The sequence below is a fragment of the Mastigoproctus giganteus genome, chromosome 8, assembly GCF_048544385.1.
Source record: "Mastigoproctus giganteus isolate SK-2022 chromosome 8, ASM4854438v1, whole genome shotgun sequence".
In the NCBI taxonomy this organism is placed as follows: domain Eukaryota; kingdom Metazoa; phylum Arthropoda; class Arachnida; order Uropygi; family Thelyphonidae; genus Mastigoproctus; species Mastigoproctus giganteus.
The window spans coordinates 188,225,792-188,243,885 of NC_143582.1; the positions used below are offsets into that span (position 1 = coordinate 188,225,792).

Below are 18,094 nucleotides of genomic sequence, written 5' to 3' on the forward strand. Positions count from 1 at the left end.
CATAGAACACATACAATTTACCGACAATATATACGGCGCAATATAGCCTAAATCATATACCCAGTAATGTTGAAGGAGGCAGCCAGAGAGTGTATTGAACCATTGCGGTTAATTATGAGGGCACCTTTGGACTAGGGGAGATTGGCCAATACATAAAGGTGGTTCTAAGAGTGAAGTCAGTAACTACAGACTGGTTAGTGGTAGGGAAAATCTTGGAGGCAATGATAAGTGCAATCCAGGGACTTTTAGAAAGAAATGGCTTTCTGAATAACGCACAACATGGTTTTGTTAAGAGAAAACGTGTTTAACTGACCAAGTAAACTATTTTGACAGTTCTCATGAGCTAGATGTAGCAACAATTTCGATATAGTTTATTTGGATTTTAGCAAAGCAATTGTCTCAGTTCCTCATAAGAGGTTACTGTATAAGCTGGAACATGCGATTACTGGAAAGATTCTAAGATAGATTGCAAGGCAGAAGGCAGAGAGTTGTGATCAGTGGATATTCTTCAGATTGGGCCACTTTTTCTGATTTTCATATATGACATCGACAAAGCGTGTGATGTCAAAATTTGCAGTTGACATGATCAGCGCCAAGCAACACTCTTTTGAGAAGATTTGAACAGGTTGAATGGTTAGAAAAGTGGCAGCTATGTTTTAATACAGCAAAATGCAGTCTTACCCTTGGGGAACAGCAATCCCCAAAATAAATTATAGACTTGGTGGGATTGAATTAAAAACAGTAGAGGAAGAAAGGGATCTGGGAGTTACATGAATTTTTTTTTTTCTGACCAGTGTAAACAGGCGGCCAGTAAAGTCCACAGTGTCCTATCGATGATTTATCGAACATTATCCTGCAGAAATAAGGAGGCCATACTCCCACTGTATTATGCAATTGGAAGATTGCATTAGGAATACTGTGTCCAAGTATGGAGATATCTGAAAAAAGAATTTTAAAAAGGTCCAAAGATGGGCAAATCGCATTGTGAGATCAGCAAAAGGGCGACTGTACAAGGAAAGACTTCGATTATGTGAGTTATAGAGCTTGGCAACCAAACACCTTAGAGGGCACCTGATTGAGGTTTATAGGGTTCTGAGAGGGGTTAGTAAAATCAATGAAGGCGGAATTTCACTGTTATAAAGAATTTCAGAACTACGCGGGGGATCATAAATTCAAATTACAGGAGTTGAGGTATAGACGATTGTAGGAAGTTTTCTTTTAGCCAGCGAGTTTTTGATTAATGAAAAAGTTGCTTCTGCAGGTAGTTGAGGCTGACAGTTTTAAGAAATTTAAGGGTCAGCTGACCAGTTGCCCACATAAGGAGGGAAGTGCATAATTTGTATTTTCTCTCTTTTATATATATATATATATCCAATATTTTAAATAAAATAAAATAAAACCTAAGCCAGTAGTATGGCAAAAACTGTAGAGCGAAAATTAACATAAAAATAACCCAAATAAACAAACAAACGAAAAACAAGAATAGACATAAATAGTAGCCCAGAAACCCTTATATAATTTCAAACTTTAAATCCAATTAACAAAAACTATACAAAATTTAGAATAATGCCAATTACTTATTAATTTAGCGGTACCCCCCCTTCCCCCCCGAGAGGTACCAGTTCCAAAAGACGTGAAATATCACCAAAAGAGGGTTAAAGGAACTACCAAACGATAACAAAATCAAAATAAATTAAAATAAAATAGACTGACCATCATGCCCCATACCAATTAATTAATTATTTATTTTCACTTTATTATAATTAACTTATTTTAATATAATTCAATGATAGTATATATATATTTTGACTAGTGCAACAAAAGCCTGTATCTTCCTTGGCTATATGGCTAATACTAAAAATCTCCGATTTGGTACGTTCAAAAGCCACTTAAAAAAAAATCGAAATATTCAACTGGAGTGGTGCGTCCAATGCAAAGACTGTATTGTGGAACTGTAGAAATAGATGTGGTCTGATAGTCTTCATCAACCATACATCCAGTCTTCCTTTGTCCACTACTGAAGCGACTGGTGGCAGTCTTGGTAGTGGCAACACGGTATGGGGTAAGTGGTGTTGGTACCGACTGGGTTCATAGTGAGTCCATTTTGTTAGAAGGTCGTGCACCTCCAATGAATATCTTTCTATTGTATCGAACCAACTTCACCCTATAATTATTCATTTTTACCCGGACGGAACTTCTACTCCATCCACCTAATTCTCCAGATCTGAATCCAAATGAGGTGTCTCGAATATGTTGTAAAGAGCAGTTCAGGTTCGCAGTTCTCTACTGACCGTAAATACAGGCAGTTGAAAAATATCCTGATGGAAGAATGATCAAATCTGGAGCTAGACACCTAGTGGAATCTGCCACGACGTGTAACGGCTGTAATTCAAGCAAAAGGTGGCTCTAGTAGATAGGGGTTCCTAATTAATGGCTAGAGAGTGTATCAGTATATGTTCATGTGTGTGTGTGTGTGTATTTATATCTGTTCAAGTGTATGTATACATTCAAATAATGCGCAGTCAGTATATTGCTTAAATATAGGTGGGTTTAAAATAGAGAAGATTATCTTCCCAATTTAGGATTGTGTTGTTCTGCACATATAAATCGACAATAATTCAATCTCTTGTTGCACATTCATGTGAGATATTTTGCTAGGTCACTACAATTCAGGGGCGAAAGACCCACGCTCTGTAGTTCTGTCCCTGCTGAAGTTCTTCATAATACCAATATAAACAATACACACATTACAGTAACAAATATATGACGCCAAATAACATAAGAACTAATGAGCATTCCATTTAATTTATAAAATCTTGTTAGAAATAATTGGAAGAGTAAACTTACCTGTATTCTACAGTTTCCCCAATCCGCTACAATGATATTATCTTGACTATCTACAGCAACACCGGTAGGCGCATTGAACTGGCCATTTCCTTCTCCATTAGTTCCAAAACATGATAGAAAATTTCCTTCGATGTCGTACACTTTTATACAATGGCTATGAAAGTCTGACACAATTACCTGATTCTTACTATTCACCACTGAATAATGAGGCCCGGCAAATCTCAAAGCGTCACCTGTCCTTCCACCAAATCTGTGCAAAAGCTTTCCGTTTTCTTGGAACACCAACACGTTGTTTCCTTTATTGTCCACTACTATTATGTTTCCTCTTTTATCCACCGTAACCCCCTTAGGTCCAAGAAGTTTACCCGAACCAAACCGACTTATGAACTTTCCATTTGATTCGAACACACTCACCCACTTGTTTTCGTAATCGGCGATAACGTAATTTCCGTTAGCCATTACAGCTACACCTGTCGGCCGTTGCATCTGTCCCGGTGTACGTCCTCTAGTACCAAAGCGTAGTTGAAACTCTCCCGTATTTCTAAATACCTGCACGCACTGGTTATTACTATCAGCTACTACAATTTTACCATCAGGAGTGCAGCACACTCCTTGTGGGTTCGTGAACTCCCCCTTCCCTCGTCCTCTCATTCCAACTTTTAATACGAGATCGTCTTCGACGCCATTTAGAGGAAGTCGCGAACTACTCGACCGAGAAGATGACTTACTGGTGCTATGACGACCGCTTGTTCGTCTGGGGATTTTGGAACTTATGGGTCTATCGCTAGAGGATGATTCTTCATCGACAAAAGCAGTGATTTCGTAAGGGCTACCTTTGATATTCCTACCGAAAAGAGTGATAGCAAGGTGGTAAACGCCCTCTACTGGGACCATGTACACTAAATCGTAACTTCCATCCTTACGGTCAGTGATTTCAGGTTTGAATGATAATGATAACTCCGAGGAGAATACCTCTGCTTCAAAGCAGACTCCTCCACCTCTCACAACATCTTCATTTCGATCTTTGGCCGTGATCATTACCAGTGTCTTCCTTCCTACTGTACAATTCTTTAATCCCTCCCCTGAGGCAACACACTGGTGCGCTACAGCTGATGTAGTAAGAATCGCACCAGCCTCGAGTATTGAACTCTTCACCGAAGATAGGCGCTCTTCATCGAATACCAAATAATCGTTCTCTTCAGGCATGGTCTGAATATCCATGTCAGCGAATTCTTCCAGCTTTTCGGTCATCTGCTTTGTAACGAGGACTATTTCTGTCTCTGATCCGTGATTAATGGTATTTTCAGTGAATTCGCAACTGGAAACCAAGTTGGATAGACACAGTTCAAAGAAACTTTTCTGCTGCTCCAAGATTCTTTTCTTTATCTTATGTACTTCATCAAGTTGCTCCAACAACTCCACCCTTCTACGATGGATCAGTTCTTCGAGGGAAGAAAAAGAGTCGTCGATCTGCTTACTTGTTCTCGAATGGCAAGTGGACAGTTGGTAAGCAACGTTAGTGACATCAGCAATAGCTTCTTTCAAGACAGGAACGTGGGCGTAAGCCTTTGTTAGAAGGTCCCGGATGCTCTGTTTGTAATCCTGAACAGCTTCGCGTAGTCTGGCAGTATTGTGACCGCTGTGTTCAATGTCGGTGCACGTAATACAAATAGCTGTTTCGCAATCCCTACAGTAAAATCTCAGCGATTGATTCAGATGTTTGGGACACATCAGTAGTTCTGGCCGATCGTCGCTTTCTTCTGACATTGGCATTTCGGCTAAGGAGAGTACCGTGTGCATACAGGTTGGAGAGCTCCGTCGGTGACTCTGAGTACAATCGTCACACAGATACTGGTTGCAATCCGTGCATCTAGCGATGCATACAGCTTTTTCGCTACACCCTTGGCAGACAGAGGTTTGCTCTATAACTTCTAAGAGGTGTCCTATGAGAAAATTATTAGGCAGTCCTGACACTCCTTGCTTTGGAAGAATCGACTGTTGACGACATACAGGACATGCAAGGGTTAAACTTTCTGGAGGGGTGTAATGAAGAAGACAACGTTCGCAGAAAGTATGAAGACAAGGTAGCATCTGCAATAAAGAGAAAGAATGGTTTATTAAATGACAAAAATATAACTGTCACTCTTACAGCGATGTACTGAAGGAATAAATAGCATTAGCCTTTAAACTTACCTTTGGCTCAACATGACGTCCGAAACACAGCCTACAGGTAAGTGGAAATTGTGCTTCAGTGGGTGGAAGAGGAGATGAGGATGCCGATTCTTCGGATCCTTCGGCCATGTCTATCCAGGGTTCTCCTGGGTAGTAGCGCTGATCTGCACTTTCGAAGGGTGAGAATGTCTCGTAGTACTGTAAAATTAAAATCACTATTCATCATGTATGTCTTGAAGTTCACGAAGACTTAGACAAACTGAGCGAAGTTTCAAATGTCCTTCAAGGCCAGAAGGGCAGGTTTACAAAATAATAGGTTCATTATTAATTTATTATAATAAAATTAAAATAATTTCACCATAATAAATAAATAAAATTGCAATGAGTAGTTATTAATTGTAAATAAAAAATATATATCTAACAGCAGTCCAATTTAATAAGAAAGATAATATCATATTACTTCTTGCACGTTAATTTTATTCTGTTCCTGTTTTAAAATAAGGAGATGGCAAAAGAGATCATTAAAAAAAATTGAACGGATGTTTATTTTAGTTAAATGTAGGCATAAAATTTTGATGGTAGATATTATTATGAATCCCCATGATTTTAGATTCAATAAAGTGTAGAGGACCGATTAGAAATTGTGAAAGGATTATTTGTTCTCTTATTGCTCCGCATCTAAGCCGAAAAGACCTGGGTTCGAGCCCCGTCGATGACGAGAGGAATATTTATGGGCCTTTTTCACAACGAGGCTGAGTTAGTCAGTTTCAGGCCAGGATAACATGGTTTTTTCTCCCGGAAACTCGGGTTTTTCCTTCTAGCAAACAGAAAATTGGCCTCAGAACATATACAATTTACAGACAATACACAAGGAACAATATGTTCTTAGTTGCTAATGCTCTCAAAGCCCAACAACAGTACAGGAATCTAGGAAGCGTACCTTGGGGTGTAATCTTGCCGACCAGATCGCCGATGGGTAATGCGATTCCTTGGGTTAATAAACTTGATCGCATACTGCATGAATCCTGATCTGAGTGCTTATGAGTTCTATTCCCTCACTCAAACCAAAGCAAAAAATTTCTTTGTGAGACGATCGAACGGCTACTGAAAAGTGAGATTCTTGTGTCAAATCAATCCCAGATTTTTTATTATCTGGAAACTTTTTTATTTGAAAATATTATTATTGGTATTGGCCATATAGTGCAAGGAAGCTACAGGATTTTACTGCGCCAGTTTATAAATAAATAAATAATAAATATTATAATAAAATTTAAAAAATTACATAATAATGAAAACAAAATACTTATGTATTTCTCTCGTCAAGTTGGTAGCTATTAAGCTGAACTTTGAATTTGCCCAGGTTGACAGCCTCAACTGTCCAGGAAGTAACTTATTCCAGTAATTCACAACTCACTGTCTAAACCAAAGCTTCCTTACAATCTAGTATATAAAGATTATCCCCCCCCTCTGGAATTTGAATTAATGGTCCCCCAGTTCTGGAATCATTTGTAACTGTGAAAATTTCGCCCTCATTCGTTTTATTATCCCCTCTCAGAGCCTTATGCGCCTCAACCAGGTATCCCTAGTTGCCAAGCTCTATAGCCCACAGATGCTCTATAGCCATTACTTTTGTTTTAGCCATATTCATCTAAAGATGAATATGGCTAAAACAAAAGTAATGATTGAAGGAGTAGTAATTGAAAAGGTGGAGTCATATACTTATCTTGGACAAGTTATTAGCTGTAATAATGATAAATAAACATACTGAAGAGCAATATCCCAGTTTGTCTGAAACGTAAAATAATGAACCAATGTATACTCCCCACCATGACTTATGGAAGTGAAACTTGGGCACTCACCAAAAGAATGGAAGAGAAGCTGAGAACTACACAGCGAAGAATGGAACGAATTATACTGGGAATCAGACTGTTAGATAAGAAGAGAAACACATGGATTAAGCAGCAAACTCAAGTAAAGGACAATCTTATCAAAACTAAAAAACTAAAATGGTCTTGGCATGACACATAGTTCGAAGACATGATGACAGATGGACTTAGAAAATAACAGAATGGTACCCAAGCGGAGCTAGAAGAAAACCTGGAAGACAACGGCGGAGATGGATAGATGAAATTCATGAGTTTGTGGGTAGTAAATGGATGGCCATTGCACAAAACAGAAGGAACTGGAAAGTTGCTAGAGAGGCCTTCATCCTGCAGTGGATTGAAAATGGCTGATGATGAAGATAGCCCACAAATTCGAAGTCTTTCCGTATTCGGGTGTCCTTTTTCAGATCTTACCAATAAGGTTGCTCGTCGTTGAACCTTTCAAGAAGCATGATGTCTTTATGGCACAGCTTTTTTTTTAAAGGTCAATGTCTTCCCTCGTCACACAGAGGTGCTATCATGTTGTTTTCAGAGTCCCGATCCGAGCCCAACAGGCTCACTGTGGGCAATGGTCCTATTGGCTTAGACAGTGCGAAATGAAGGACTCGTGTGAAGGCTCGTGGCGCATAATTTGCCGCTCTGCCAGCAAATTATGAATCACAGGAAATGCAGAAATAAACTATATTCAGAGTAAGGGCTAAGAAGTCAAAGTTGGAACATTGGTGAGGTTCAGGTGGTCGGTTGATTGTCATTGGGTTTTAGGAGCATCGGCAACTAAGGCCATGTTTTTTATTGTCTGTAAATTGCGTGTGTTCTTAGGCCAATGTGTTCTTAGGTCGATTTTCTGTTTGTTGGAAGAAAAACCCGATTTTCGGGGAGAAAAAACGATGCTACTCTCGCTTGAGACAGACTAACTCAGCAATGTTGTGAAAGAGACCCATACAAATTCCTCTCATCATCGAGGGGATTCGAACTCAGGTCTTTTCCACCCGGTGTGGGGAGGACGGCGATCCTACCAGTTGTGCTACCGCGAGGGCGAACCTTCAGTCTGGATCGGCATTCCCAATGTGGTCAACTAGCTTCTTATCAGCTGAACTCACTTCAGCACTCCTTACACCTACACCAGTTGTAAAAACCTCTTATGAACTTCATCTTCCAGGTTAACAATGTCTTTCACGTGTGCTTTCCGTTGCCAAATGAAACACTTCCAGCTTAAACTCCTTAATCTTGCAGTGTCGGAGCTGCACCTGTGAGGTTCCTACCGAAAATAACGAGCCTGCGTTAATTGTTGGCGCACCACCGTCTGTTCTGTTATTTGAAAGTAGTGCAATACCAATGATACTCGTTGTGAAGGCAAAGTTTTTTCTGCTGTGAGCGTAAAGGCCATTGCATTTAATTTCTGTTTATTTAGGTTACAAAGCTTGAATTGTTTTGTTGGTAATTCAAGTATTAATTGCTTTTGACAATCTGTAGTTATTTAATAAATGGGAGATGTAAATATGTCCATAATGCTTCTAACAGTTCTTTAAAATCGTCCCGTTTGAATTAACTAGGCGTTAACTTCCTTTAACCACAGTCTGTCCTTGACATTTTCGCATTAGATGGTTATACTGTCTTGCGATTCGAGCAAGTTAGGATTATCGATTTTGCCATGAGAAGATTTGCTCAGAAAAACAAATAATAATGATAATAAATAAAAAATAACGTTAGCAAGCCTCTTCTGACACACTCAGAAACTTCTTGCATTGCATTTTGTAATATGCAAAACTAGTTTATTATGAAAACAGAATTGGGAAATTCTTTTCTGCTCTCTGTAAATGTCACTACTCTCTTATACAGTTTAATATTCAAAACGTGATGTGCAGTTGTTTAAAAAAATTATTATGTTCTCTTTTTTACCAATCGATCAATTACAGCAAAGCAGCAACAAGATTGAAACTACTGGGTGGCGTAACCATCATACCGCAAAATCCCGCAATGCGGGGAAATTTACCGCTAAAAAAAAAAAAGTGTCCAAAAAATGAGATTTTAAGTTTTAGTAGCTCATTTCCAGATTTTTGTGGAGATCCCAAAATCGATCTCATTTTTCTAAATTATTACTCATGTTCCTTAACTTTTCCAGAGAGAATGAAATACAGACGTTTATCACCTTCATTATTCGCTTGATAGAAGGTGTTAAGAAGGAAAAAATCGGTGATCTTCCTAATAAATGAATATTTAATTACTGCTGATACCCGAGACCGACTAAGTCGGCCACGTAACTCAATTTCCTCCCGATTCGACGGGATTCGAACCTAGGAGTTTTGCACATAATGGGAAAGAGTGCTCATAACCATTGTGCTAACCGCGAGTGCCCATGATTAATGGACTGAACCCTTGTGTGTTCTTTGCAATGCCGGGGTTACCTGCGCGGTCCCGCTAGTAACAGTTTCTTGACAGATTGCCCAGCCAACCCGCTCGTTCATAGTTACTTCCCCCCAACTTTCGGTAGCCCCTTTCATTAATAAGCATCACTGCCTTGACTGCTAATTACTTCAGAAGGCGAGGAATGCCAACAGAACGCTTTGAAGTTATGTAAGCTTTCCTGTCTGACAAACAGCGCGAGAAAGCAGCAAAACGAAACCTGAAATTGAAACGGTCGGTGTGGAACTGTCACGCCTACCTCTGCCGGGTCATGGTGTGCCAAACGTGACAAGCGGCCAAGGTTCAGCGAGACTACAGTGCGTACCCTCCAAGACAAGGTTGTCCTGAATTTTATGCAAATGACATGCGCGCGGCATCACTTCAGTTGTAGTTAACGCCATGTTAGGCCTTCTTCCATTGGAACCGTGTCGCAAAAACCACTTAGAACATGTTACAGACACGCTATTACCGTGCAGCTCAAAGTTAATGAACAGTAATTATGCGCAGTTAGTTCTGTTTGAGTGAACTGCAATGGAAAAGACACACAGGACACATAGTCATAGATACAATACTTTTAGTACACATTGGGAGCTTGTTCATCGAGAGACTACGTATCGTATTCGAGTTTAAAAACATATTGGATTCTTTATCAGGGGGCTAACGGCGAAACTACCATACCGCGAAGTCCTCCACCATTTTAGTTAAATTGTCATTATAAAAATATTCATTTTTCATGGAGTCATTATTTTATAACTTAATGAGAAATATTGTGCTATTAGACCTTGAAGGATCGGTGAAAACAAGCATGTGTTAGTAGCTGACAGGGGCATGTGCGCTATGTACTCACCTGTGCAGTGCTTTTGATTCTGTGAATCACGAGCTTCTTTTATTAAAACTTATAGCATCCAGGACTCTCTTTGAATTGGTTGAACATTTACACTAAAATTTACATACCCTTTTCATGAAATGGAGAGCTCCTTCAGTAAAAGCATCACGTGTTCCATTCGATATAAAGCAGGTGGGTAGATAGGTAGGAATGCTATATGTACGCTCTTCGGGGCGAGATTTGAGTGATTTTGAACGTGGTATCTCGGAAAGTACAGTTTTGCTGTTGTTTCCCCGTACAACTGTGTCTCAGGCGTATCAACATTGGTCCAGTAACCAAATAACATTCAACCTAAGTGACCGGAAATAGTTCGTTGATGCGAGAAGAGAATACCAGGATCCACCGTTGTCAGCAAAATACAAAATGGTACGATTAAGGGGGGGGGGGCAAAGAAACACTAGCCCTGGAGGGATGGAAAAACGTTTGCATTGTCTGACGAATTCCGGTTCCTCATGCTGATAGGAAGCCAAAATATGGCAAAAACAACACGAATCCATGAACTTATCCTGGTAGATGTCAACAGTACAGGCTGGTGATGGCATTATAATGGCGTAGAAAGTGTTCTCCATATGCAACTGTATCCCTTGATATCATTGGAGCAACATTTGGATGACACAAGTTATTTGACAATTGTTTCCGACCAGCCGCATCCCTTCGTGGCTGAAATGTATCCATCTGAGAATGGCTTCTTCCAACAGGGTAATGCGCAATGTCACAATTGTACAAAACTGTTCCAGGACATGAAAGTGAATTCAACCTATTGTGAATAGCTTCCTGGTCACAGATCTCACTCCAATTATACCTGCGGAATGAAGTAAAATAAGCTCTTCGAAGTAAAGATTTGCAGCCATCCATGATGAATCTAGGCTGTTCTGAGAGGCTAAAGGGATCCTACTGGCTATTAGGTAAAGCGACCATTCAATATATTTATTTTCACGAATACAGAGTAATAATATCGGAAAACATCTTATCCATTTGCAATTTACATCTATATGATGTAAATGTAATATAAAAAAAAAATTAATTAGGTTTTATGAAACGTTTTTAATGTAATAGAAAATGCAATCATATACTGTAATGGCAACTTTAAATGCATGTTTAATATAGTATCAGGTATAATATTGATGAATTCTTCAGAGAATAAAATACTTTCCAGTTGGAGGACAAGAAAAATAACTGTTCTTCTTAAGGAATATTCATAAGGAAGTACTTGAAAGTAAATCTGTTATTTGTGCGAGTCAGTAAATCACTTTTTATGTGAAAGATTAGTCATAGATTTAATGAGGCATACATTTTTACAGTTGTGCCACCATTTTGTATCTTTTTTTTAGCCTGAAATATTCTAAAGTAACATTTAAACTGGTGACCAGCTCATGCAAGCGTTGTATGACCAGTTCCACAGCTGTAATTTCTGAAAACCAGTTTGCTCTAAGTTGCAAAGTTCATTGAATAAAATTCAGTGAACTTGGCAACTTCACTGAATAATATAGTTAAAACTATGGCCTCAACAGAAATAAGACGTTTGCAGGATTATCTCGCCTTTTCATCTGTGTTTTCGCTGTCAGAATGATTTAAACTGCATTGATAATGCAACGGGCTTAATTTTCATAGTAGTAACCAACTTGCCTTTGTAACGAGTTTTCACCGAATGGCCTCACCAAAAGGTTAATTTGCATCATTTGTTTAAAAAGATAACACTACCATGACAGCTTAGTTTCAGAACTAACTACTCTCTCATCAGATAAGTTTGTCGATACTGACAACGCTGAGAAGAAACTGCTTTAACTGCATTATAACTTAATTCTGTGCAACTGTTCTGCATGCTGTCCTGGAGTCCACCTGCTATCTGATGAGGTGACTAGCTGTCTCTGAAAACAAGCTCATAGTAGGATCATCTTGAAAACAAATAGTCGATTAATTAACCTATCATCGAGGCGATGTGTGTTAAACTGGTGTAATACCAGGCCAACTCTTTGCAAAAGAAAATTCTGCTCTGAGAATTAAGACTATTGCATTATCTATGCAGTTTAAACAAATGTGTGAACTGCGCAGTTTACATAGTAGCTTACTGTATCCCTAAAAATCTAAGGGAAGTACACAATGTCTGGCTGCTTGTAATTGATGCTTCTATGGAACTTCCATTGACCCTTTCGCCAGTAATTTGCAGCGTAGTCTCATGCTGGTTCTGCCATCTGTCACTAGTTGTTTTTTCTGTTTTCATGTCGAGGCTGGATTGGTGTGGTATGCACTAATTGAGTAGAATTATAAAACCAGTTTTTTGTTATTAAGTATACCGTTTGGAAGAAGAAAATAAAGTTGTTAGTTATCGAAGGCAGCAGACCAAGAACTTAACAAGGCTGAACTTCGAAATGTGAAATTTTTAATGTTTCGATTGCTTTAATGAAGTCTAGAGAGGTACTGGTGTTCTTTTGTGGTCGTAGTACAACCTCTTTGTACGCTGGTGATAGGCACAGTAGAATATGAAATGTAATTTGATAATTCATTGGACCGTGATGTTTACCAACAGGTTGTTATTGGCCTGAAATTTTGTAATTTATCTTTTTTACCACCAGAAGTTTATATCAATTATTGGATCCAGAATTTACCCGGTGGTTTTTTACCAATAACAGGCGTTGTTTTATTTCATTTCAGCCTATTTAAAATTAAGCAATCGAGAAAATGGACAAAAATAATGGGCTGATCTCCAGATTATGGGTACACCTTGTCACTGTGCCACGGGCATGACCAAATTCGGGACTGGTTCTAGCAAAAGAAGTGTGGGTTTTTTAATAACTCATTTTTGGCTTGAAAAAAAAGGTTATGTTAGTTTAAGCCATTAATTCGGACGGAATTAATGGCTTAATTAAACTGCCTCACTGTGTCGGTAGTTTGCCGACACAGCGAGGAACCAACCAGGTTACATATGAGCAAATTGTCTACTTACCAGGCTCGTGTTTTCTAGTAAAGTTATCCATTATAACCACAGAATTATGCTTGATGGAAACTATCTGGTAGGACAGCTTTGTCTATTCTAAGACAGTGTTCAAAACTCTTGCGTTATGCGTATCCTAAATTATATTATGCAAAGAATATTTGTTCATGTCGAGATTTTTCATGGCTAATTGGTTCTTTGTCTTAACCTTAAGCAGTTCCTTCCCCATTCTGCTTGTTTATTTAGGTATAAAACATAATCGAGCAGCGCCTTATTTATGACATGCATTGTAGACTACAGCAAGGAGTGCTGTAGTCTACAATGCCTGAAGGAGTGCAAGCGTGGTTCAGAAATAATTTCCAGCATCTCATATACAGAACAATGTGGACATTAATACAGATGATAGATTTTCTGAAACCAATCACAAGTGTTGATTTTAAAGATTTCTTTTTGGGTTTACACTAGACCTCATTCAGGAAGTCATGCATAACTTGCTCTATACAAGAAAATATAAAAGGGCAGAGGGATCATATTGAGCACTTGGTTTAAGTAGTGACACTTCAAGGCTGTACAAGTATTCCGCATTACAGACTACTTTTATATTCTATGTTACTAGAATGAAGTTAATCTCATTTTACACTTTTTTATATAGCTAACCCTGTTTATACTTTTCTGTGAATAATCACGATTCTGATTGAGAATATCGATGTTATCATCGACCTGTAACTCGTTATAATAACAAGACTTTGGAAAACTTATTCTGTTCTTCAAAGCGTGTCTTAATTTTAACTAGTTTTTTTATTTCTGGTCTATTCTGCTGGCTTTGTCTTCCTTCCTCTCTTCTAGATTGGGTTAGGTGTGTGCTAATTTCCAAACTAACAAAAGCCATGAGGCGTCCGTATATTGCGTGTATCATTCGGTCGGTTTGCTGGATGAAAAGCAATTTTCCGGGAAAATTGATGGACCAATGCGGTCACATTATAAAATGTCCAGAAGTCTCATCATTGATGGGATCCAAACTGATCTTTTCGATGTTGTGTAGGAGGAAACTAATTAGAACCGTTTGCTATCCGCGAGGATTCTTCGAATTTAAGAAAAAATGTTAATTTCTTAACAGAATGTTAAGAAAAGCTGCTGTATTATAAAATAAATTAAAAAATACATGTATTTTATTGCACGTACTAGTTCTTTGGAGTAGAAAAGCTCGAAATTTTATCGAGTCGTACGGTAGCAATAGACATTCTGACTAAAGCTTCTTCGGAGTTTTGAAGAGGTTTGGTACATTCACTGGAGGTTCAAATAACTCCTTACTGATGTCTGGCGAGCTCAGCAGGTTTATGGTAGTTGATGGCGAGGAAAATTCTAGCGCTCTGCTTTATTGTGAAAATACTTTAAGTGATAATAAATAGCGTCAGATTTGGGCAATTTCATTACCGGGTTCCGTACGTACGGATGTTGTCCGTTATATATCCGAAGTCCGTTAAATTGAGTTCATTGTACTGCTGCAACGTTTCTGAGGGCGAACATCCTCTTACTGGAATGTGGTATCTTGAACAGAGCTTATGACCAATACAAGCACGGACCTTCGACTAGAAGCTGGCTTTTTGACAGGTTATTCAGTATGCGAGTGAGTAGTAATCATTTATTTTTCTCCAGAGTTTTTCATCCCACAAAACAGGAATCCTACCAAAGAATGCACGTTAAAAACGCGATTCCTACATCAGGCAAGCGCTCCCAGATGCGGGGTGAATGATCCATTCCCCAGTGTCTTAAGACACGACGGTGACCATCACCTGCTTCCAAACAGAATCTAAACTCGCCGATACAAATCAGCTCGTGAATCACACTTGTTCCCGTCGATTCCTCAAATTCTCAACCAATCAACTGTCACTGAAGAAAGTACGATCCCAACCAGCACCCTAATTTTCGCACATTAGTTCAAATACTGACAACGATGTTATGTCTTAGGCACAGCAATGAAGAATGCAGCCTGACTTTTCTCATTAATCTACTAATGTTTATAGTGGGCAGTTATGGGTCTTTGTCCTGTATTCAGTCAATGGATCGATTGATAATGTCTTTTACTAGTTTTAGACACCTGAATGCCAGTTGGAGTTTTTATTTATAAAGTTCTGTAACCATCTTGCCACAATTCTCGAAACAGCAAGACCCACACGAGTAGCCATGAGTCGGTTGATCAGGCAACTTCGAACATCCTCAATAACTCATGCAAAATTGCTAAGTAGACACGAGTTTAGATTTAAACACGTGTAACAAGCATTACTACCACAACAAACAAGACAACCTTTATTACAAGTTTACGTGTTTATACCCAAAAAAATCAAATTTTCAAACAGGATTCTCATTTTTCCAAAAAACGTAGTCTTCTAATAATATGGTCATTCCAGTGTATACAAAACTTTATTTGCTCCTTTATGTGCGCACGATGAGAGAAGTTTTAAATTTCTTTCATCGTGTTGAACAAAAATCCCAAGTTTATTCAAAACTAAGCGATTCTGCTTGTTATTTTTTATATCTTTTATGAGATTCTAAGTGAAAATAGAACTTTAACACATCTATTGATAAATATCAATTTTTATATGATCAGCAAATGCCGTCTGAGGATGACACACACCGAACAAATATGAAACAAAACAATCTTACAAATACAAAACCAGACTATAATTCTAAAGTACTTACTTGCTGAAAATAAGTAGCCAGCATCATCTTGTCTAGCTTTAAGTTGAAGTAAGAAGTTGACAATTTTCCACATACACAAAACACAGGTCATATAAAGTTATTCCTTCTTAACACCTCTTTTTGGGAAGACTAGACATCGTTATTAATTGGTTATTAAAGCAGCCAATGTCCCGACTAAGCTTGTATCGCTTAACAAAGGCTATGCTGAGGTGACTGTACCAGATCGTTAAGGGGGGAGAGGAGGGAGAAAATTTATTTGGAAGCTCGGTTTTCTTTGAAAGCTGTCTTTGTTCCCAGTGCCTTATATAAAGAGGAGAGCCATTGAAATATGTGTAGGCTTCTGCACCGTTCGGCTACACCCAAACAAATGCAAGTGAAGACAGCGTGGGCTACGGCCATGCCCACAGGTTGCAGACAACTTCTCACGTGCACTGACCTGCCCCCCTAACGCATGTCTACTCTCGTGCGATGATGAAATTATTTTAATTATCCAAGGACTAAATGGGTAGAAAAACAGCTAGAGATTAAGAGTTAATAAGTTTCGAGGATCGATTAATTAAATTTTATTTTAATTAAATACGCGGGTTAATGAATATTTAAATATTCAATTGGCTGGGAGAAGCATTTAGCAAAGCAGTCTGTTAGCTAAGTTAATTGAGGTAAAATAAAGTTTAATTAAAATTATATAGGTGTCTGAACTTAAAATTATGATTTTATATGAAAAAAAAGTAAATTTTAAACAAACGAATATTTTATAGAAAATACAGAAATAATGGAAAGCTGATATACTGTCAAGAAGGCAGATTTATTTCAAAGTAATTTGAGTCATAAGGATGTACCTCCCCAAATGGACAAATCTTGAATCTTATCTGTCCTTCTGCAGTGTTACATTTCAGACCGTTCGGTTCTTAATTTCTTCAATTCAAACTTTTCTTTTTCTGTTTTTAACATAAGTAAAAAGCCAATTAATTAACTACAGTATAAAAATAGTTTTCGAATCACTGCACATACCTCGCAACGTAATATTCATTCAGCTTCTGGTAATCATTTCTTTCTTGATTTTAAAATAATTCAAAGACATGACACGTATCTCAAGTTTCTGTAGTGATTATAAAATAAAATGGTACTTATTTACGATGTATATATTTAGTAAACTGATAACAAAGAGCTGAATTTTCATATGTATCCTCCATATTATACAAATCTTTTTAAAAAGGGCCAAATATAAACTATTATGAAAATCCATTCATTAGGAGTAGTCAGATGCGAATATGGTCTTTAATATGTACAAATGAAAGGTAATCCATATATTTTAATTAAAACTGATACATTATTGTATCTATTTTAATTAAAATACATGGATGATCTTTCATTTGTATCTATTTAAATACAGCCATTTCAATGACGCCATTAATTGTTGCTTTCTTCAATGTCTAAGTCTCGCAACCATAGTGTGGACCAGATGTAGCACTCCATTACTCTTAGTCAAAGATTTAGATCCAATTTCAGATTACATAAAGTATTACATTTTCCAAAAGGCCGATCTTGCTATTTCGAGTCTTTTTAATTTCAGTTGAATTCGCTGACGTCATCAATGTATTATTCTTATATTAATGGAACGAGCAATGCTGTTGAGGATTATTGCATATCGATAATTTAATTTTAAAATAATAAATAGCAGTAAATGATTGAGTAGAAAGACACCTAAATAGATATCACAAATTCAATGATAGACAAATAAGACTGTAATGAAATACAAGTCAAGCATATAAAAAGGGACAGACGGATAAAAGGAGTGATATAAATAATCACATAGATTAGACCCATGATAGATATAATTAACCCATTTTGTCACATCCGGACGATTATCCTCCTTTTCTCAGATTACGTTGATGATCGTAGCCGCTGTTTGGGTTAGACGCACGTGCCAAAATCATCAAAACGCCTATTTTTTTTTTATTTTTTTTTTTATTCTTTTTCAGCGCGCTTGCACGTACCACAAACAAGTCCAAGGTAAGCGTTTAGCCTCCTAACCTACAATCAACCTTATTGATGGAACACTTCCAATACTCAACTACATCGGTTACGTCAGCCATTTGGGCGGCAAAGAATCCAATCACAGAGAGAAGTAATTTGATAAATGAAGTTTACCTTGTTGGCCATCGGTGGCCATGCAGAAAAATACGACATTCGATTAATTTCACCAATTGAACTCATTTAATTCGATCAGGAAAGAAGGCAGCGACTGTCACTTGAAGGGCAATAGCTTTT

General features: G+C 38.0%; 2 protein-coding genes across 2 annotated transcripts in view; one reads left to right on the forward strand and one right to left on the reverse strand.

Moving 5' to 3' along the window:
• The window catches only part of LOC150082081 (tripartite motif-containing protein 2-like), a 70,793-nt gene that overhangs the window by 13,966 nt on the left and 38,733 nt on the right, over window positions 1-18,094 (reverse strand). The window contains exons 2-3 of the mRNA XM_090379093.1: window positions 5,041-5,217; window positions 2,848-4,938 (exon numbers count right to left, since the gene is read on the reverse strand). Coding sequence (XP_090235219.1) covers window positions 2,848-4,938; window positions 5,041-5,148 — 2,199 coding nt within the window. The 5' untranslated portion in view covers window positions 5,149-5,217. The remainder of the gene's footprint in view (window positions 1-2,847; window positions 4,939-5,040; window positions 5,218-18,094) is intronic.
• The window catches only part of LOC150082082 (uncharacterized), a 106,784-nt gene continuing 99,618 nt past the window's right edge, over window positions 10,929-18,094 (forward strand). Inside the window, exon 1 of the mRNA XM_090379094.1 lies at window positions 10,929-11,096. Within this exon, the coding sequence (XP_090235220.1) occupies window positions 11,045-11,096 (52 nt within the window). The 5' untranslated portion in view covers window positions 10,929-11,044. The remainder of the gene's footprint in view (window positions 11,097-18,094) is intronic.